Raw genomic sequence first — 20,908 nt, 5'->3', positions numbered from 1 at the left:
GCCAGTCTGCAGTTAAGCAACTAAGTCCTTACAGATTGTTAGCAATTAGCATCCCATCACATTAGCCTCTGGTGTAAGTAGTCGGGGAGACGGAGTGGCCTGAAGTCTGAGACAACAACAGCTACAGCTTTAGGTAAATGAGGGATGAAGTGTGATTAATTATCAGGACCTTCGGTGGCGGAGAGTATTCAATTAGCTGATGTTTTCACTAACAGCAGCCGAGGTGCTGAAGGCACAAAGGTCTGTCGGAAAGACATCAGCTGGGAACTGTTGTGAAAGTTGTTATGGTTGCCTGGTTACTGAGAGACTTCAGAATGGCACTTTTGTTTATCTTGGTAGTCGCCTGTAGATTGTCAGCGCTAGCATTAACAAGAGGACACTCAAACCCCGAGCTATGGAGAGCACTTCACATTTAGTGGCTTGTATTTCATCCTTGTAGTGCAAGTACTACAGTTTAATAAGGACAAGTAAAAGGCAATTAAACATCAAGGGATTCATGGACCACGTCTGAACTGTCTGAGTCCAAGTTCAACAGTGTGTATTACAAATATAATTAATATTAATTAATCTATAGAGTCCTGGATTATTCTATCACTGAATCTTAGGTAGACGTGTACTGTCCCTGTGCTGACTGAAAACAACTTGGAGGTAAACGTACTCATCGTGCACGATGGTAGGGCCATCTCTAGTCATGGCCTCCTCCTTGATGACATTGATGAGCTCGAAGGTGCTGCTGAGAGGAGCATCAGGGTTGGGCCATTTAGGGCACTGAAAGTGTCTCACCTCCAGAACGTAGTCATCCTGTCCACAGAAAAGCAATGTCACTCGTAGGACACACATGACAGAAGATGATGTGATATTTAATTGGGACTCTACAAATGAAGTCATCAAACACAGAGAATCACATTCATCTAAGGACGGTGCATGTGGGCCCCGGGTACCTGAGTGGCCTCCAGGATGAAGTCATGGATGATGATCTGCTCCTCGTTGGAGAGGCACAGTCTGTCCTTACTGATGAGTGTGACAGTGAAGGCGATGCAGTTCATGGACTCCTCCCGACTCGGCCAATAAACAAATTCATCCTCAGCCTGCAGAGAAACAACATAGCAACCTTCATTTATTCGCTATTTGTTTTTATTTTGGTTAAGCTGTCATTATGCTTTCTGTTGGTTTGCAGACTAGATTTCAGTGTTTCCTTATATGAGAATTATAGCTATATAAGGCAAATCAAACAACAGATTAAGACCATTATTGTGTTACTTACCAGGCCATGGTTGTCAGGCAACATGACAATTATTTGAGCGTTGTGGTCCCAAATCATCCTCCAGAAGTCTGTGGTGGTGTGGGGCAAGGGATGCTGGGTAACGATGAACTCATTACTCCTGAAGTAACCCTGAAGTGACAGATGGGAGCTGTTAGCCTTTCAGAAGCTCACAGCACTCAAACTGATGGATGTCTTTGACAGACTGCTGATCATTTTCTCAGAAACTGTCATCCAAACTGTCAGACCTGTCAATAAATGTCCACACACACACAGTGAGCAGTGAAAGAGAAGCTGGGCTAACACACTGTACCATTACGTAGGATGCATTAATGTAATCTGTTCCTTTCATTCCAGGCAGAGTGGCGAGTCCGACCCTTGCTCGCTCCGCTGAAGAGAGGAGAAAAAAGAAAAGTATTAAATTGCAGGTCTCTATATTACACTGGCTGATAATGCACACATTCATTACATGCCCTAGCTGTTACTATAGCAACAAGTAAGTCATTTTCCCTGCCAGGGTGCAGAGAAAGCATAGAAAGATTCATTTATAGCATTATGGAAATATAATCTAATTTTGGAGCAGAATTGTCTTTAATAATTTACGGAGTGGAAAACAGGAAAATGTAGAAAACTACGAGACTGAGTAGTATTTTATTCCATTTCTGAAATGAAAGAGGCACTCTTATGCTTTTTGGGGTCTTCTTGTTCCTGTAGTATGTTATACAGTATAGGCTTTTTGCGTGTCAAAGGTCTGCAAAGGCTAAAAATGTCTCTCCCAAACCCCTTCAAATGTAACCATATCGTTGCAACCACTATACCTTACTTGTAAACCCACTATCACCAGATCTGAGTGCAGATTCCTGAAGCTTTACTCTACATGTTAGACATGACCTTGGTTCTCCAAAACCTCAGCTCTATCACAAGTGTGCTGTGGTATTACAGATAAGATACTTACAGGGAACCACTGAGGAGTTGCGGTTCTTCTCCTTGTTGCAATCTTTGTGGGCACTGAAGCACTCCACAAAGCGCGCGTTGCACTGAGTCAACAGCTGGTGAGACAGAACCAAAAGACCACAAGTTACAAAAAGTCAGCTTTTCAGAGTCACTGTGCCATGGAATCATACATTTAAAAAAAAAAAACATTAATAACGTGCATCTGGAGCCCTGGAGGAAGGGACATTATTGGCGAGCAATTCGTTTCCCTCTACTGATGTTGACTGAGCAGGAGCTTGATGAAACATTCATCAAGCTTTGCATAAGGCAGCAGGGGTGACAGACATGACTTTATTGCAGCTACATCAGAGACGCCTTCAATCTATTCCTGTCTGGGAGTGGAAAGCCACCGTGCACGTTGCTAACAAGCTTCTGATCCAAAAACAGCCTTGATTTCAGCTGACGGTGCCTCTGCAGACGGTGACAGCTCGTCTAAACGGACCAGTCAGACTCGGATAAACTTTACTCACCCTAAACTGCTTCTCCAGCATGGTGCGGCCTGCCGAGTTGGGGGTGAGGATGCTATTGACGTAACTGTGCAGCTGCCAGGCAGGCACCTCTGTGTCTCTGCTCATAATGAGCTCCATCAGAGCGTCGTGGATGAAAACATACTGCTCCTAAAGGGGAGAGCAAAAGAGCACAAAACTATGAAATAGATCAATATTATAACGATGTGAAAGAATGTTGAATGTACCAAAAGTTACAACTCATTTCAGAATCATATATATTATATAAATGAATAACAACTCTGGATGCCTTAATGTGTACGCATTACTTTAATACTGAAGCTGGTAAAAGGACAGGGCCATCTTGTAATACTTTATATACTTATATGTTGATCATTATGTATTAGTGAATTATATTCTGTATTAATCATTTGAACCTGCAAACATAAGTCCTCACTTGTATCTGATTTAACAGATAACCAAGAATAAAGAAACGAAAGTTAGTTTGAGCCTGAATTGAGCCAAAACATACAACATCAGAAGGTGTGCAGACAGAAAAAAGTGAAGGTGGGAGGACACAGAAATAACCTCAAACATCCATCAGTTAAAGAATCAAAGACATGGCTGTGGCCTGAGGACAGCCAGTGCACACATTCCTCTGTATCGTGGTGAGTGTATATTACTTTGTACTGAGCGTTGAAATGAAATTGCAGCAGGTATGTGACCTTTACCTGAGCCCAGAGTATCAAACTGAAAACATTTCATTACTCCCTCTCCATCTTTAAATCATAGATGACCTTTTTGATGTGAACAAATTATAGTTTCACAACATAAGGTAGAAATTCGGGCTTCTTACCTCAGTCTGAACTAGGTAGTTACGTTGTGTGCGGATATGTTTGAGAAAATCCAGGACGCTGACTGTGCTTTTGTCCTTCATCTGTTGTAGCATGCTGTCAATGACAATGTACGTTCCTGTGCGCCCAACCCCTGCACTGAGAAGCAAAGCACAGAGCAACATGAGCATGATGACAGGCCCATAGAGGGAGCTGTTAACCAAATCAGGGATTATGAGACTTTAGCACTTGCACAGTAATTAACAGTCATTTAGCCTGAGTACTACAGTAAGCAGCGTACCTGCAGTGCACCAGGACCGGGCCCATGTCTGCAGTGCGAGCTGCTGACGAGCGGTTGATGAAGGTGAGGACAGGGAGGGTGTACTCCGGTACTCCCATGTCAGGCCACTGAGTGTAGTGAAACTGCACAATGATGCGTTCATTTAGCTTCCCCTTTGGGTTCCCCTTTTGACCCTAAAACATGAGAGCAGACTTGTGACCCATTGCAGAATCTTTGTCATTCGCACAGGGAGGACACTATCATGGGCTGGCTGTATCAGCTGTTAGTTGTTTTAAGAACAAACTTAGCAAACACAATGTTATAACTAGCCTAAGTGGTAATATAATGCAACACTATTTCAGCAACACTCAAATAGGGATGCATAATTTAAGCTTTTATAATGATATTACCAGAACAACTTTTTTAAAAAATAGCTTGTTAATAGGTTACCAGTTAAAATGTGACTGCTTCACAATGATGTAAACCAGGAAGATATGAATTACATACCACAAAAACAACCCAATTGACCTACGTAATATACAAATGTTATGCCACTAACCAAAAAAATACTGTGAAAACTGGAAATGGTATGCACTAAAGTTTAATTTATGGCTTGGTCCTTAAAACTGTTATTTTGGACCAACTTACAGCTGGTTTTAAAATCTTTACAATTAGCTGGTTCAAACTGATCCAGGTTTAAAAAAAGTTCAATATTATTCAAACAAAACAGATTAAAACAAGTTTGACGTTAAATTACCTTTTTTACTTTAGTATTCCTTATAAGGAAACGCCGCAGTGTGTAGCAGGCGTGTACTTTGGTGCTTTTCAGCGTCACTACAATATTCCCATACTGCTCGCTGTTCTCTGTCGGCCAATACTGGTCACATTTTCTCTACAGGACACAAAAGACAGAAAGAATTATATAAAAACAATGAAATACAGCAAGGGCTTTTCTGAGCATTTTTACTTTTAAATAAAGTGAACCTACTCGTCCTTTCTCCACCAAGTTGGTGATCATTATGATGATTCCTGTGTTCTGCTCCCACACCATTCTCCAAAAGTCCTCGAAGGTAGACTTGAGAGGACCCTGGGCAGCTATATAAGCTCTCGGCCGGTTGTAGCCCTGAAACAGGAGAGTGGGAGAATATAGATGCCATCAATATTTTATATTATACCCACCGCTGATATAGCCGATATGGCTGGATTACTGACAAAGGTAGGTCATGAAATCCACTCCTTCAGCTGACATTCTGAATATTTATACATCAATCAATGTTCTTGAAATCAATCTTTTTCCTCTGTCTGTCGGTGTTATGATTTGATACTTTAATGTATATTTGCCTTGCTGGTGAATTTCAACACAAAAAAGAAAACCACACCAGGACCTGCATTAGGAAAACTAATAAGCGGTTTGTAATACTCACATCCACGTAGTTGGCATTGATGTAATCCGAATGTTTGGCATCTTTCCCCGCCAGAGCTCGTAATTTCACCCTGTTGTGGTCGTCTAGGGAGAGCATTGATATATATTTGTTCGGATTATTAAACGGATGAAAACGCGTTATAAAATCATAACTGGATTGCGCAGCAGTAGACGTCATAATCAGATTTTACAGCTGACTCACAGGCCACAATGTTGATGTATCTGTTCTTGTGCTTGTTGTCAGGATGATTGGAGTGTTCTGATGTGATTTTCAGGTCTGCCGTGGAGCGCTGGACCTCCTGGAGAGAGGAAAATAGACAGAGATGGATATTATTAAATAAGTATAAAAAATGCGTTGGAATTCACCATTTAACTGTTAACATGATTTTTCTAAAGAAACTGTAATTATTTCATGACAAGTACATCTTTCCCTTTCCTTCTGTTATCTTTACAAGGAAACTTTTCTTTCTTTTTCCAAACTAGGTCTCATCCGTCAGGAGCTCAGGATAAACTCTACAGTAGAACCTTTCAGAAGAGATTCAGTGTCTCGGTCAAGGACACTTGAAAAGAGCAGATGCTTACTGCCACAGGGTCTTGAACCCAGGCCTCCAGTAAGACAGCCATCATCTCCTCTTCTTCACTTCACCCTGCTGCACCCACCCGCCCCTAAAATACAACTAGAATTTCCAACACGGCTTCATTGTGATGCATTAAAAAAATTACGCACACAGACTTCACATCAAATGACCCCAATTAGGAGGAATCCTCTGGGGTCAGAGCTTTTCCTCGTTTCTTAACCTGGTTACACAGAGAATGTGTTCCCGTCCAGTCAACCAGCAGACAGACCTTCTCTAATTAACCTCCGTCTCTCCTGATCTTTTACTCCGTCTTTCTCTCAACCATCTGCTCAATACCCTGCTCACGGACACATGCATTAAATAATCTCTAACCACTGTTCAGACCCAGGCCCAGTTGCAGACAACATCTGCAGAGTACAGGGGGAGAAATCAGTGCTAAATCATTCATCTGCTGACAGTGAACTGTCCAGCCAATAAGGATTGAGTGAAATGTACGACATGAACAAACCAAAAACACTATTAATGAAAAGGCTAATTATCAGGACATTTTTAAGATCTTTTGAAACAGCAGAGGACACAAACAAATAATTAAGGCAATGCCATGACCACACTGCAGATGATGCAGATGACAGCTGCCAAAACCGTCCAATCAAAGAGTTACCTGTCAGTCAATATGACTCTTTGTTTACTTCTCATTGTTGGTTTATAATCAGTCAATGTGAGCCGAGCAGAACTAAAAGGCAAACATGTACCTGTTTATTCCCTTCGTACAGACCAACTAAACACAACTTCAATTTAAAACCACCTTTAGTTTTATATTCAAGGTTAAGTAGGCTTTACAAATAATCAGTATTTAAGTGGTGTTGAAAGTGTACCTCAAACTCCTCAGAAAAACCTTGCAGGTTGTTCTTGTAGAGCTCCATGATGTGTTTAATAAACAGCTTAACGGGGATGGCCTCCATGTCATCTGCAGGAAAAAGACAGAACCGTTAGCAAAGTGCATGTTACTGTGTGTGGGAATCTAGTGCATTATTAGGGTTTGTTTTAGTCACCATGTATACTGAGATTGTGTGTGCGTGTACATTGTGTGAGTGTTTTGTCTGTTGGAAACCAAACATGGAAACCAATGTATATCATATTTTTTTTCTTTTCCGAAATGTTATTTATTTAAGTACAAAAGAAAAGACTAGATCATCCATATTGCGCCACTTTAAGAGACTGAACGTTATTACAAATATCTAGATTTGGTATTTTGAGCATTTACAGGAGGTAGCATCTGTCTCATCGGAGTCAAATCAGCCCCACATCACACAAGAGGGATCTTTTGATAAGGCTGGTCACCATCACACTGGAACAATAGGGCAGGGCACCCAGCTGTCATTGCTTATGATAATAGCGAATGTCTTAACTAACACACCCCCGCAGCTGGGGCTTTAAGAGCTCTCACTTGCCTCAGTGGTTTCGGCATTAAGGTGGATTCTTGATTGTTAATCTGTTCATTTATCAAAAATGCCATCCCCCGTTTTAGAGTCAAGAGTCACTTATCAGTCTAATCAGTTCTTCTGAATGGTTCTCTGTGAATTGTGGCTTTAGGAGCTAGACATTTAAATGAAGTGAGGGTGATTGGGTCCATTTTTTACTTGACTGGAGATGAAAACTGTGCAGAGATATGTTCCCATCATCACTGTGAGCAATATAATACTTAACAGCAATCTCATTTTAAAATGTTCTATTTTAAACATGTTAATGTATACACACATCAATGAGAGATACATTATGCAAATGATTAGCACTTAAAGCGTTACATTTAATTATCTTGCACATTTTCAACATCAGGCACATGGTTAGTCATTCAGAATATATGTACTGCTAGAACATGTCCATAGTTTCTAAGAGAGAAAAAGAAAAAGACAGAAAGAAAGGAAGAAAAGAAGCAGACGGGGATATAGAAGGGAAAAAACCTAATTAATGTGTAGTCAATACTGGCATCAACTGTGCTCTTTTACTGTGGTATCAAAGCCTTGAAATGTCCCTGAGCTTTAAGCCACAGTGAAAGTAAAGTCTGATATCGACTATCTGCCACTGCGCTGTTGCCTGGGACATTAAAGGCAACAAAAAGACAGTCACAAAGTTCTTACAGAGGTTTTCACCAGAGCCATTTCACATGTAAATGGACTGAAACTGTGCAGCCATAAAGGAAATCACATTGACAACGGTTAATAGGTGCTTGTAGATGTGTGATGTAGTTCAAGAATACTTTTGGCCCTCAGTTTCAGTCCGAGAAGTCTATTATATTTAAGGGTAAATAACGTTTGTTTTTGTGTTTACATTTACCCCCCAAGTCCAGTCAAATAAACTCAAGTGAACCCTCCTTAACACCAACATCATTTCAACCATTTCTCCATTAGTTTAAGCTTAACTTTCTACCTGTTAATTTCTTTGGTTTAGGCTAACTTTTTTTGTTTGAGTAAACAATTTTACCAAGTTTAGCCAATTGTTTTAGTTTTTACGTTTAGCTATCTATTTTAACCACATATTAATAACTTTAGCTAACCTTTTAAACTGAATAACCACTACTGTACATATAGGCAGCTGAGTTAGCCATTCATTGCATCAATTTATCATTTATATAAATGATAGTTTCTATTTTTTGCCAACTTATTTAGCTACTCCATAACTTTTACACCAATCAACCAAGTACCATATACAAGTAACCTTGGTTGAGAATAGCTAATCTACAAAACTTGCAACAAACTGTTTCTCTTATTATACTTTTACAAACAATTATGGACATATGAACAGCACATATTCTTATATAATGAGCCTTACCTGGTATAGGGATGATTGGTATATTCTCATTGGCCACCACCCGTGGAGAGCTGCTCTCCTCCACATAGAAGTGAGCTGTCTGGAAAAATCTCCTACAGGGACACAGAGAGAGAAGAACAGTGAGATGCCACAGCGAAGTCTATTAGGGAGTCGTTATCCTATTGTTCTCAGATCTGGTCTGTCAACATCAGCAGCTAAAAGTTGAATAAAGTGACACGAGAACAGCAGAAAACTGCTAATGAAAGCCCCAGAGTGAGCGGGACACAGCTGATCGCACACAGAGTCGTTGACGCTGAGTTGCTCCTGGAAACATATTCTGAGCCGACTACAGGGAACAGGTAAACAACTCGCAGCTTCACACAGTGCAGCGCAATATTTAGCTCTCTACTCAAACTCAAGACAACTAATCCAAACACAGATTCTCTCTTCGGGGCAAAACACATCACTTTCAGGAGATCCCACTCCAGTTTGAGGACAACAAAATCCACTCAAGCTGCTTCTTAAGGGGAACATGTGTGATATTGTGGCCAGCAGCTTCTACTCAATGATGATCATATGGAAAGGATAAAGTTATTAATCGAAACCAGACAAAAATGTTGATGTTCATTATTTTTCCATACACAATTCATGTTTCTTTCAAAAGCAAATCTTTTTTTGCCTTCAAATGAATAAATCCTCCCTACACAGCTCAAGGTTTACAGACCTAACAAAATCAACATTCTAACATTAGTGAGATGTCTTTTCTCCATATAATACATTTACAAATATTGCTCTTTTGAGAAACTGTCTGCAGGTGAGGGACCTTTCACATCCTTCCCACCCTCTTTACACACACACAATACAAATGAATTCATTCCTTTAAAAAAAATCATGTTTTATCTCATTGCTGGCATTTCAAAGGTTTAATCCTACCTGTACTTGATGCAGAGGAGGGAGCAGATGCTTGTCATTCTTTAAGGTAAATAAAGCAAAGCATAGAGAGAAGAAAAAAAAGGATAAACTGTAAAACAAAAATAAAAATAAAAAGATAAAGAAAGAGAGAGGAAGAGAGAGAGAGAGAAAGACTGAGAGAGGAGGGTGAAAAACAAAAAGAAAGGAGGGCTCTCTCCTGGCTTGCGTCACAGCCTCGCAATCCAATTACTCCCTGTGGGTGCAGATGTGGCGCCGCTAACTAACCAGCAGAGTCGACACCTCCTCCCTGAATCGCTCCCATGATCTCAGAAGAATAGTTTGCTTTGGGGGAAAATAATCTAGGATGAAACAGGCTTTCAGACTGGATGTCAGGGGAGAGAGGCATCCCATTCAACACAGGCATCAGCAGCACTGAGTCGCTAATGTTTTTCTTTCCTCAGTTGAACATCTGTGAGTGTCTAACTCATATCTCAAGCCTCAGAGGCACCCAGATGTGTTCTGTAAACCCAGCAATTAATTCCATTGTAGACATCATCTAAGACCTACTTTGAAAATGAACAAGCTAAAACTAAGACAACGGTATTAAACTTCAAAACATGGCCCATTAATTACATATTTTTTAAGTAAACATTAGATATTAAATAGATTGTGATGCTGATCAAAACATCTGTTAGTTTTTATAGCGACCACCAGAGAGACTATGCAGAGCATAATGAGTGAAGAGACTGCGAAGGGGCTGGTCTCCTCTCTCATTATTGTCTTTTCCCCAGGGGAAGCAGGCATTGTCTGTGAACTGTCGGCATTGTAGCAACAACAGCTGTGTTGCTCATGTCTAACATTAAAACTGCCCCTGCTCTACTATTCAAATAGCACAACTTTCAGTAATGCACCGACTGAATTCGCTACAGTCGTCTTTCTCTCAACGGTCTGTTCTCTGTGGAGCTCATAAGCAGGCTGTTATTTATACCACACTCTTATATTATATGACACCACAAAAAGGCACATTAAGGTGTTGTTGGCCCATAAAAATTGCTGCAGCAATCTCACACCTAGGAAAATGTCCTTGTCCTTATAAAATGCATTTAACACATTTCATGTATTTACACAAATTAATCTCAGGCAGTAAATAAACAAAATGCTACCAAACTAAAAGCAGACAGTAAATATTCATGGGACCAGCTGAGGAGATGGTCCACAGTGCTATTTGTAACTCATTAACCATCCCACATGTGCCAGTGGCCTGGCCTGTGTAATTACTGGGGCTCCAATAGAGTGGCTGGAAATGAGCCCAGCAGATGAAGACACAGCTGGGACCCCTGCTGGCTGTGCCGGGCCTCCAGCTCTCCTGACCCTCAGCCAGGTGGGTGATGGGCCTGATGTACGACATGCAGGCATTAAAGCAGTCTTGCTACCAGACTGTTTAAGATTGATGCATTCACATACAAAGATGTGCAAAATACAGACGCAATCAAACCAGACAGGTCTGAATGTGGAGCAGACTGACTGGGAAATCCAGACATGCATGCAGGCGTGTCAATTAACCTGAAATGTGAGATTTATGGGTGGGGGTCAGTGTGGGTGAGGGGCAGCTAGTTTTCCATACCCCCAAGGGAGGTCTCAGTGATACCCTTGAATCAAGCAGAGGATTTTCTGTATGCATTACCACTTTATGCAAAGCTGTTTATGGTTCCAGCAAACTTTATTTTAGATGTATACATGTTTATAAAAAGGTAAATTGAACTCACCTCCAGTAGATCATCACGATCAGCAGCATTATGAGGCAGAGCAGTGTGAGAGCGGACACCACCACCAAGGGGACAATCCACACCATCCTCCCCATCCCTGGGTGAGGGACCCGGGTCACATTGGACAACATGGTTGTGTCTGGAAAGTAACACATGCACGTAAATACATGCACCAATCATACTAAATGACATTTCATTTACAAACTTGTAAGTGTCCATGTGTTTACAGCAGTTTTAAAATTAAGTTTTTGTTTGAAAAAAACATCTTGCTCTTAGCCCTTTATTCCATGTCTGCACGACTGATAAAGGAGAAGAGGGGTGTATTAGCATGCAAATGTGCCTGCTTAAGTGTCTTTTTTGATGCCACCACTGGGCGTCGCCAAATTTAAAGGTGTTTTAAAGTACTTTTCATTTTATATGTCAACCTGAGCTAAATATTTAGCGTAGTTAAAATACACCTATACAAAATAATAAACCATATGATCATTGTGGTTAAAAACATGCGACACCTTTAACAGCAGAAAAAAAAGACTGTTCATGATAAAAGGGTAACAATTCTGGCGAAATATCTTCCGATAACCTCAAACTCTTTTAAAAAACGCTTCAAGGGATTACTGAAGGCAGAACCCTGTGGCAGATGACTTATTTCTGCCTTCAGGCCTCTGCGTGGTAGTGAAACAAAAGCCTGGAGCATTATCTTTGACTGCAATTGTAACCAGTGTAGTCACTGTCTTAAATCAATGTGTTTGTTATTCTACAATGGGCTCTGTAACTGTTGGTAGTTATTTTAAAATTCTGCTTTGGAGAAAAGCCCTGTCTTGTATGATAGCTGACAACAGGAGGCAAAGCTTTGCAGTGAATTCAAAAGGGCTGAGCCTGTTTGTGAAGGGACATCAAACAATACTGAGTGGGAGAGAGGTTTTCTCACCAGTGTGTACGGAGAAAGGCCAGATACTCCTACCATCACTACTGATTTTTGGGGACAGTGTGGAGCTCTGTGGAATCTGCATCTCTGCAGTGTCATTACGAGGCTCCTGAGTGGGGGCTGCATTTACATCAGTGAGATTTGTCTCTACGTTGACCAGCTCATCGCCACCGGTGCACACGGGCGCTGCAGTGCCTTTGACTGTAGGCTTCCCTTCTCCTTTCTCTTTGGCTGTGGATGCGGGGGTGGGGATTAAAGGCTCTTTGGCCACAGTGCTGTTCGCCTGCTTCTTCTCATTATCAGGTGCAGGCTTGTTCTTCTTCTTCTTCTCATCTTCTTCTTCATCTTGCTCTCCTTCTCTCTCCCCCTCCTCCTCCTCCTCGCCCTCACTTGCAGCCTGCTTCTCCTCAGACTGGGTGTCTTTATCAGGGCCCGGGGCCGCCGCCTGCTCGGTGCTCGACTTGGCAGGCGGGGTGGAAGGACGAGTGGGATTCTGCGTTGCCGGGGGCGTCTGTGTGGGCCAAACAGAGCTGGGCAAAGAAGAGATGACCCCTCCGCCTACGCCCAAGCCTGCCAGCAAGGTGCTCGTCACCACCGATGCCACCGTGGCCTGGCTGCCACTAGAGGAGGGGCCCATCCCCGTTGCCATGGAGACAATGGAAAAGTGGATGCCAGAGGACGTCCAAGTGGATGAACCAGAGCTGATGGGAGCCATGTCTGCTGAGGACGCTGGAGAAATCGTGGGCTGACGGAGACAGGCAGAGGGAAAGTGAGCAACAGAACAACATGACTGGTACTTACATACAAAAAATGTGCACTGCCATCTTCTGGTCAACTCACCATGCCAGTCTTCACAATCCGAGACCCTTCAAATATTCTTGTTGTATTAGCTGAGAAACAAAAAAGCAAGCAAGCATTTTAAAATCCATTTCATGTGTCTGACATGGGAAATGAGTTCTTCTTTAAGAAGACATTTTGACTAGATGGCTGGAGGGTTTTGGTCAGGTACCTCTGAACAGCAATGTTTGGCTGAAATCACTGCGCAGGTCATGCTGACACACTGCCTGCACTCTGAACAGGTACAGCACCTCAGGGGACACATTAGTGATGATGGCTCTCTGCAAGAGAAAATACGCACATAAAAACACTTGAAACCAATTGAAAACATGTTGAAATAATGTGTGGATGAAAATACTTTGGAGACATCATGGTGTCTGAAATGGAAATACTAGCTGCTGTCAGCAGTGTATGACCCAAAACTTTGATTCAGTTGACACCTCATTTGTTGCCTAATTTAATTGTGTGCACTTTGCAGATGGCTTTACTTATATTTAAATGGCCTTCAGAACATGGGTGATTGCGTCTGGTGTTGGAGAGCAAGCAGCTCTCAAAAAACAATTCTGTAAAAGATTCAGATAAAAAAAGTGTCCAGAGATAGAAAGTGAAAATAGAATTGGGAATGAAGTGGGCAAAATAAGACAGAGTGAGATGTGGAGAGAATACAGTCGGTAAAGAGCCTGATATAGCGCTTGTATTAATGGAGTGTAGCCACATATACTGTAGCACTTCATGGACACATCAATCATTCCTTCAGTCAGCCATCTACCATAAATGTAGAAAAACAACATCATTTACACATCTCTCAACAGAAGAACTTTTTTAGTTATGACCAAACAAAGAAATTGTTGATAATAAACTCAATCTGATAATTGTTAAAGACAGCAAGTAACCAAATAAGACTAATTACTGGTCAATGCATGGGTTGAAGTATATAGGTTTAATGAACACGTTTTGAAGCCTCAAGCAAGTTCAAACCCAGTATAGAGGATCTCATGTCAAACTCACAGAATATGGGAAATTGAAGGCTTTGGCTGCGGTGAGATGACGGCTCTGCTAGAGGACCTCGAGGAGCAGTAAGGCTGATGAGGGGTAAAGGTGTGTAAATGTAGCTGAAGGATGCTGAGCGTAGCATGTAACCAGTACAGGGGGGAATTGCAATTCCCCACTTCTAAGACGTTAAATGAAATAAATACATGTTCATTTATCTCTAGCTGAGGATAGCATTGGTTCATTTTAGTGAGGGAGTTTTAGACTGCAGGAAGCCTGATTGATTATTAATTCCAACCTGCATGTACATTGCTCATCCAATGCTTTGGTAATTAGTTTGTAAGCTATACATTCCTCTTTAGGCAGGTTTAAGAGGTAAAGATTAACTCATAATCATTTGTTTGAGATTTATTTTTGAATAATATAAACTCCTCCTTTCAGTAAGACTATACATCATGAATATGTAATGATGTTTAAATATGAAACTGCTTAACACAAGGTGTTCACTAAAAGGTCCATCCTCAGTGTGGTGTGAGCTGCATTTTGGAGAATCAACATGAATACACCTCACTACCACAGTCTTGTTGGTTTTTGGTTCATATCAGTTCTGAGTTAAACAGTTTGATTAAAAGGCATTTGATGTGATACAATAAATCACATTGTGACAACTTATGGGATGTCAAACCAGTTTAATTTCTGTGGTTCAATGTCACAAGAGAGGACAGGAATTAATTTTTTAGACAATGATATTTCAGACCTAAAAACCAATAACCGTAATAAATGTAAGTAGTTTTTATGAACCAGGTAATATCGTTTTAATTCAATTTGAGTTTAATAAAAGAACAAATCTTATTTATTAGTTTCAGTTTACAAAAAGTATCACTGCTTATTTGACTTAAATGTATGATATTAACCCTGCTCCAAACGACCAGTGGAAGTCAGAAGTGCAGCAACTCCCTCACCAGCTTCCCACTCATGATGATGAGAACTGTATTTACTGGAACGCGTGCTGGAAGTACAGGAGTACTGCCACAAGGGAACTGATCCCAAGTCTCTGAACCAGTGGGGGGGGGGAGCACTGCACAGTTTATATCTAAAGAGGCAGTCATGCAGCTGGGGGTCAGTGGGCTTTAAAGGAGTTGCACAGCTGGGTGTCGGATTTTCCTCAAATGGAAGAATTTGTGACCAGGGTGAAGAGTGTGCGTGGAAAAAGAACAGCCCTGTAGGTGTAACCTCCTGCAGATGGGAGGATATATTTCTGCCAGGCAGTGAATGTGCTGTTTGATAGATACAGAAATAAATGAAGTGGTAACTGAAGGCACACAACAGAAGTGTGAGTGGTGTCAAAAACTTGACAAACACTGAGATCTAAAGAATTACACAAGCACAGTTGCCTGCGTAGGTTGCTAAAAGACGACAGTTTGTGTTCAAAGAGCAGCCTTTCAATGCCTGAAACAGATCTTATTTTTTTCAAATGATAAGAAGTTTCCAAGATGTTAAAGTAAAAAAATTAATATTTGATTTATGTTGTTCTTGTCTGATTTACTTTTTGCTGTAAGTTCTGTTTGAGCCTATAATGTACTGACCTGAATCTCAGAGTAAAATATAAATAGATGGAAAAAGATTTAACTGAGACAAGGCCACTGTGGCATTGTCAACACATTACATATGTATCAGTTAGACTTGTCATCGTGTGCGACAGTCCTGTGTGTCTATTCTTAGACAGGTAAGTGACAGAGACAGTACAGGCCCTCATTTCATGCAACAGCCCTGAGCAGAGGACATCACAACCTGTCACCTCCTATATACACTGGGCTGATCCAGCCTCATACATCAGATACTGTGAAAACCAATCAGGTGATAATAATACACACCATACTCTGGTCCCCAGTGTTGGTGAAGGTCATTTCGTTAGCAACTTCACGTTTCACCCAGCTGTAGGAGACCATGTAACTGGTGATGGGGGGGTGGTAGAGGGTCAGAGGGCGCGCCCAGGTCACCATCAGCGCAGTCTGGTTGAGCGGCTGGATCTTCATGTTCACCGGGGCACTGCTGCACACTGTAAGTCCAGAAATTAGAAGGGAGTGGGATGAAGAAGCAGCAAAAAACAGTCACTTTCCACAATCTTCTGAAAGGCTGTTTCAGGAGTACTGCTTGACCATATGTATTTGTGCCCATTTGTGGTTGCCTTTTTACAAGCCTATTATTACTGTCTGCTGCTGACTTGACTGAAAGCCATCACTTGAGGAACCTCTACAAGTGCACAATAATATAGTAACTCATTGTAAAAAAATGACTCCTGGAGGTTTAACTTGGGTCACGTACAAAACGAGTGTCGGTGCAGATTGTCATTATGGACATTTGTGTCATTTTCATGCCACAGCACGGCAAGAGATTCCAGTTAGAATACTAAACAGCTGGGTGTAGTGCTAAACATGTGGTAGAGATAATAGTCCAACTTCCTGTCCATATGTAATTTGCAAGTTCCTGTCTGTGCAACATTAAACAGGATGCACAAAGGGATGAATATAAAAATTAAGTAAGTCAGCCTCAAGGTGGCAGTGTAGACTGCAGATTGGATATTTACACATGGATCAGTCAGTATGAGTAAGGGACAATCTGGACATGCTATTCAGCACATCAGGGCAACAGCAATCAGGAACCAGTGTCAGCTGATTATATGCGTACAGGGTTTCTGTCAAATTGAAATTGTCACCACAGTTTTTTCCATTTACAAAGTGAAGCTATGGTGCAAATTATGCACCATGACATGTGAAAGGGAGACAGTGTGGGAGGAAATCAGTCAGAGGTACACAGGGGAAAACACACACACACAATAGCAAAAATATCTTGGGGTGTTGATGAGGTGTGACAGGTGTGAAATGCATTATAACCCGTCGGATGTTCGTTGTCAACTTCACTAGCTCAAAAACAGATATTTTAATGACAGCTGAAGACATCATCATGGTTCTACTGCCTGCATCATTACCGTCATGTCAGCTACCATCCTTTTCACAATCAACACTAGAGCACCGGCAACGATAATATCGACAGTAGGCGTGGATCTAAAGTACAAGATAAATATCTTATCAACACATATGGGGCAGCCTGAAATAGAACACGGCTGTGATTCTTGTTTGTATTTGTATTTTGTTTAACCTCTTTTGTTCGCAATAATTGGGGCAACTTTTTTACATTTGGTTTACTGGTGAGCAAACACGAAATGCTGTATTAATGAAAAAATCATTGATCTAAGGTAAGTGTTCATTTTATGAAAACCTTTTCATAAAATGGCAGTTTGGCTGCGAAATGAATAGGTGCTCGTGTTAATCTGCTCAAAGAAATTGTATGCAAATGGATTGGTCCTTTTATCTCAGATTCAACTGAAAAGAAAAACTTCAACTGAGACACAGTGCGATTTGAATGAATAGTTACTAATGTTTCATCACTGGCGCAATTACTTAACATGGTCCCTACTGAAAAATCCTAGGAGTTTTCAGTGAATAGACTCACTGTAACATCCAAAAACCAGCCTGATATTGGTTTCTCAGTCCACAATGGCACTCAGACAGAACACACATCTTCGACAGATCCTACATTAAAGTTGTCCACAAACAGCAGTAAAACTGATAACCCAAAAAACAAACATTTAATTGAAGAAACTGATAAAGCCGATTTGAACATTCATTATTTTTTTTACAGGAAATGTTAATTATGTATGTCATCTGAGGGCTTAATAACAACACTACCCACAGTACTTGCAATTAATATTGTATCATAATGTGTGACTTGCTACAGCTACTGCCAAACTTTAACAGCTGAGAGAAATAAACTGGCAAACAGTAAGATAACTCATTGCTTTATGATTTGTTTACACATATATACTCTTTTATAAATGTGTAAATCCACTGGTATTGGTAAAGCATGATATGGTTTTCAATGTACTCAGTAAAAAGAGAGCAGGTTCAAGGCTTTTTCACTGTTTACTGAAAGGTTTTAGATACAACACTCTTTCAGCTGGTCAAAATAAAGGTCTGTTGCAGCCCTATGGACCATATCTCCACTGACTAAATATCACAGTGCTAGAGTAATAAAGCAAACACTGTCCTTTATACCACGGTAATATTACTTACCTATATGATGCGTCAGAGCTATGCATCGCTAACAGCTCAACAACTTTGATGGCTGTAAAAACCAAATTGATGGAACATTCAGTCAAGGTATGGCCCTGGCCCTCAGAACATTTATAAGCAAAGCCATCCTTTACTGTGCACAGATAAATATCCAACCTTACACAACCTTGACAGAAGCCACCCCTGAAGATAGGACTGACAGTGTTGACTCCCAGCACCTCCTATAAAGTATGGATTCTTACATTTCAGTACAGTCAAGTAGAAATGCACACAAAGAAAAGGAGCAAGGGGAGGGGGAAGTGAAACAAAATGGAGAGACACTGGTCCACATTCATTCTGCCTCCTGACATAATGCCACAAAAGCAATTTCACAACTTAATTTGTATGGGTCTATTTTAGCTGTGCCACATATTAATGATGATTGCTGATCGGCCTTGTGAGAGTGCTCCAACTTCATCACAAGCATTCCCAATCAATTCTCCCCACCAGACACCAACAACACCACTTTAAGGCGCAGCAGCCTTTCTCATTAGTCTCCATATTTCTTGTACTGTTCGGTTAAAGCAAGCGCCGCAAGACGCACACATAAAAGAGAGAAGAACAAAAATACACTAATCATGCCCTGCATGAGGTCTGAGCTTTGTACTAACATGTTCTTTGATATAACAATGACTTGTAACAATGATAAATGACATGTGTATTATGATGATAGACCAATCTTTTTCTAAAACCACAACAAATGTTCAACTATTGATGTGGTGATTTTAAGAAATGTGATCCTTAATGTCATTTACGTAGAGATTGCAGATTTATATGGGACATGAGAAAATAAACAATTTCTGTGACAAATCCCACAAGGACTCAATATGCCCAATTTACTAGTCCTATGCAATTCAGACTGTACACCCAGGGGCCTTGTGATAATCCTTTCATTCTTCATTAGTAAGGAGACATTACTTGACAACTTTGGCAACAGTTTGACTAATTCAGTAGTCCTTTCCTCAAACAGTGATATAGTAGGAGTTACAGCATAAATGGCCATTTAAAGGGTTAGTTTAGTTCTAAAAAACAAGCAAATACGTGGAAAAGGAATGGATTAAAAAAGGTTGATTTGCTTGAACTAGCAGATGCAAGCATGTCAGGCTGACTAGCTTACCAAATGCAAGTACCATAGCCCTTCCTAGGCCAAGAGTCAGCATATCCTTTTTCTTTATCATACTAATAACACTAGGACTAACTCCCACTTCTGTTAAATGCAGAGGTCAAATTTCACTGTATGTGCTGTGTGCATGTATGTGTGACAATTAAAGAGGGTTTCATCATCCAATTCTATTTCATCCTCCAATTCTATATTTATTTCCCTTTCCTATGCACGTACCATTAACTGGTCAGGATGCTGTGTTTTGCATGAAACATGCTAAAGCCTCAGCCTCTATATCACATCTATATTAAACACCCCCTTGAGGGTTGTCATTTTAATACCAGTCAGCTGGAAACCTCAAAAAGACAGGCAAAATGTTCAACTGCCTCATGAAGCTAATGTTACTATACAGCTAACAAACTCTTCCAGGGACAGTTGACATTTCAATCAAGAAAATCAATGTGCAATCGGCTAGAACTGAGTCTGCTTTTGTTTGCCAATGTTTAAAATCCAGGACACATCGTTTAGAAAACAATAACAAAACAAAAAAAGGGTTACTCTAACACCATTATCATTGTAAACTACATATCTGCTTTGTGCAACATGAAAGGCATGTGGAACAGGATTCAGGGTACAAGTTTGCAAATTGCAAAATAAAATAATCAGGTAGCTACTGTATGGCCTGTATGGATTTTGGGAAGCTTTTGAATGGGATTTGACATAAGCGGATCTCTGATACAGTATAACTGCAGTTTACACAGTAATGAACTAATACTAACCGCTTACCTTAACAAAAAATGTAGGCAATTTGTTGTCTAGGAAGAAATTCACAGGATTGTAATCATTGGTAAAATCAGTGGTGCTGTGGTTAAAAAAACAGAGGGAATGTGATACAATGGAGGACAAAGCTTACCTCTTGAAGCCTCAGTGCTGTGAGGACTACTCAGGACATCAGTTAAATCTCTCTGCCATGCGTCCTTTACAGCCGACTTAAAGACTTTCCTATCATCCAGGCCCTGCAGGGGCCGGAAGTTGTTCCTCAGGTACTCGACAGACTTGACGTGGTCCTGTTGCTCTGTTGTAAAGATGGAGTAAAAGGCCTCCAGCTAGAGGGAAAGAAACAGAGAATAGCTATTCAAGCAACATTTAAGTGATAGTGTTACTATGAGTGTGTGTGTATGTGTATGTGTATGTGTATGTGTATGTGTATGTGTATGTGTATGTGTATGTGTATGTGTGTGTGTGTGTGTATGTGTATGTGTATGTGTATGTGTATGTGTATGTGTATGTGTGTGTGTGTGTGTGTGCGTGATGAATAAAATATATATCATGCAGGACTGCATTTTTAGCCACTTGCCAGCAGCTGACTGTTCACAACTGCTGCAGAGTATTTGCAAGAAACATCCACACCACAGGCAGCAGCAAGCACAGAGCTCAATCATCATCCTGGCTACCTACTGGGCTGTAACTTCTCAATGGGGCAAATTTGTGGCCATTGATTGCCATGAATGATCTCCTGCCGCGCGCTGTAATGACTACATATTACAGATACTGGGGAATCAATGTGTCCTATGCGTGCTTG

At 40.9% G+C, this 20,908-nt stretch overlaps 1 protein-coding gene across 1 annotated transcript in view; it reads right to left on the bottom strand.

Moving 5' to 3' along the window:
* ca16b (carbonic anhydrase XVI b) overlaps window positions 1-20,908 on the bottom strand; it is a 95,498-nt gene that overhangs the window by 3,742 nt on the left and 70,848 nt on the right. Inside the window, exons 8-27 of the mRNA XM_034138920.1 lie at window positions 20,240-20,432; window positions 15,927-16,111; window positions 13,235-13,343; window positions 13,066-13,115; window positions 12,229-12,970; window positions 11,301-11,439; window positions 8,644-8,735; window positions 6,690-6,781; window positions 5,439-5,535; window positions 5,238-5,320; window positions 4,802-4,936; window positions 4,571-4,705; window positions 3,835-4,007; window positions 3,557-3,692; window positions 2,725-2,871; window positions 2,217-2,310; window positions 1,575-1,651; window positions 1,265-1,393; window positions 942-1,088; window positions 659-801 (exon numbers count right to left, since the gene is read on the bottom strand). Coding sequence (XP_033994811.1) covers window positions 659-801; window positions 942-1,088; window positions 1,265-1,393; window positions 1,575-1,651; window positions 2,217-2,310; window positions 2,725-2,871; window positions 3,557-3,692; window positions 3,835-4,007; window positions 4,571-4,705; window positions 4,802-4,936; window positions 5,238-5,320; window positions 5,439-5,535; window positions 6,690-6,781; window positions 8,644-8,735; window positions 11,301-11,439; window positions 12,229-12,970; window positions 13,066-13,115; window positions 13,235-13,343; window positions 15,927-16,111; window positions 20,240-20,432 — 3,098 coding nt within the window. The remainder of the gene's footprint in view (window positions 1-658; window positions 802-941; window positions 1,089-1,264; window positions 1,394-1,574; window positions 1,652-2,216; window positions 2,311-2,724; window positions 2,872-3,556; window positions 3,693-3,834; window positions 4,008-4,570; window positions 4,706-4,801; window positions 4,937-5,237; window positions 5,321-5,438; window positions 5,536-6,689; window positions 6,782-8,643; window positions 8,736-11,300; window positions 11,440-12,228; window positions 12,971-13,065; window positions 13,116-13,234; window positions 13,344-15,926; window positions 16,112-20,239; window positions 20,433-20,908) is intronic.

The sequence above is a fragment of the Trematomus bernacchii genome, unplaced genomic scaffold (genome assembly GCF_902827165.1).
Source record: "Trematomus bernacchii unplaced genomic scaffold, fTreBer1.1, whole genome shotgun sequence".
Lineage (NCBI taxonomy): Eukaryota > Metazoa > Chordata > Actinopteri > Perciformes > Nototheniidae > Trematomus > Trematomus bernacchii.
Note: the sequence above shows the minus strand (reverse complement) of the source record. Positions and strands in the feature narration are given on the sequence as shown.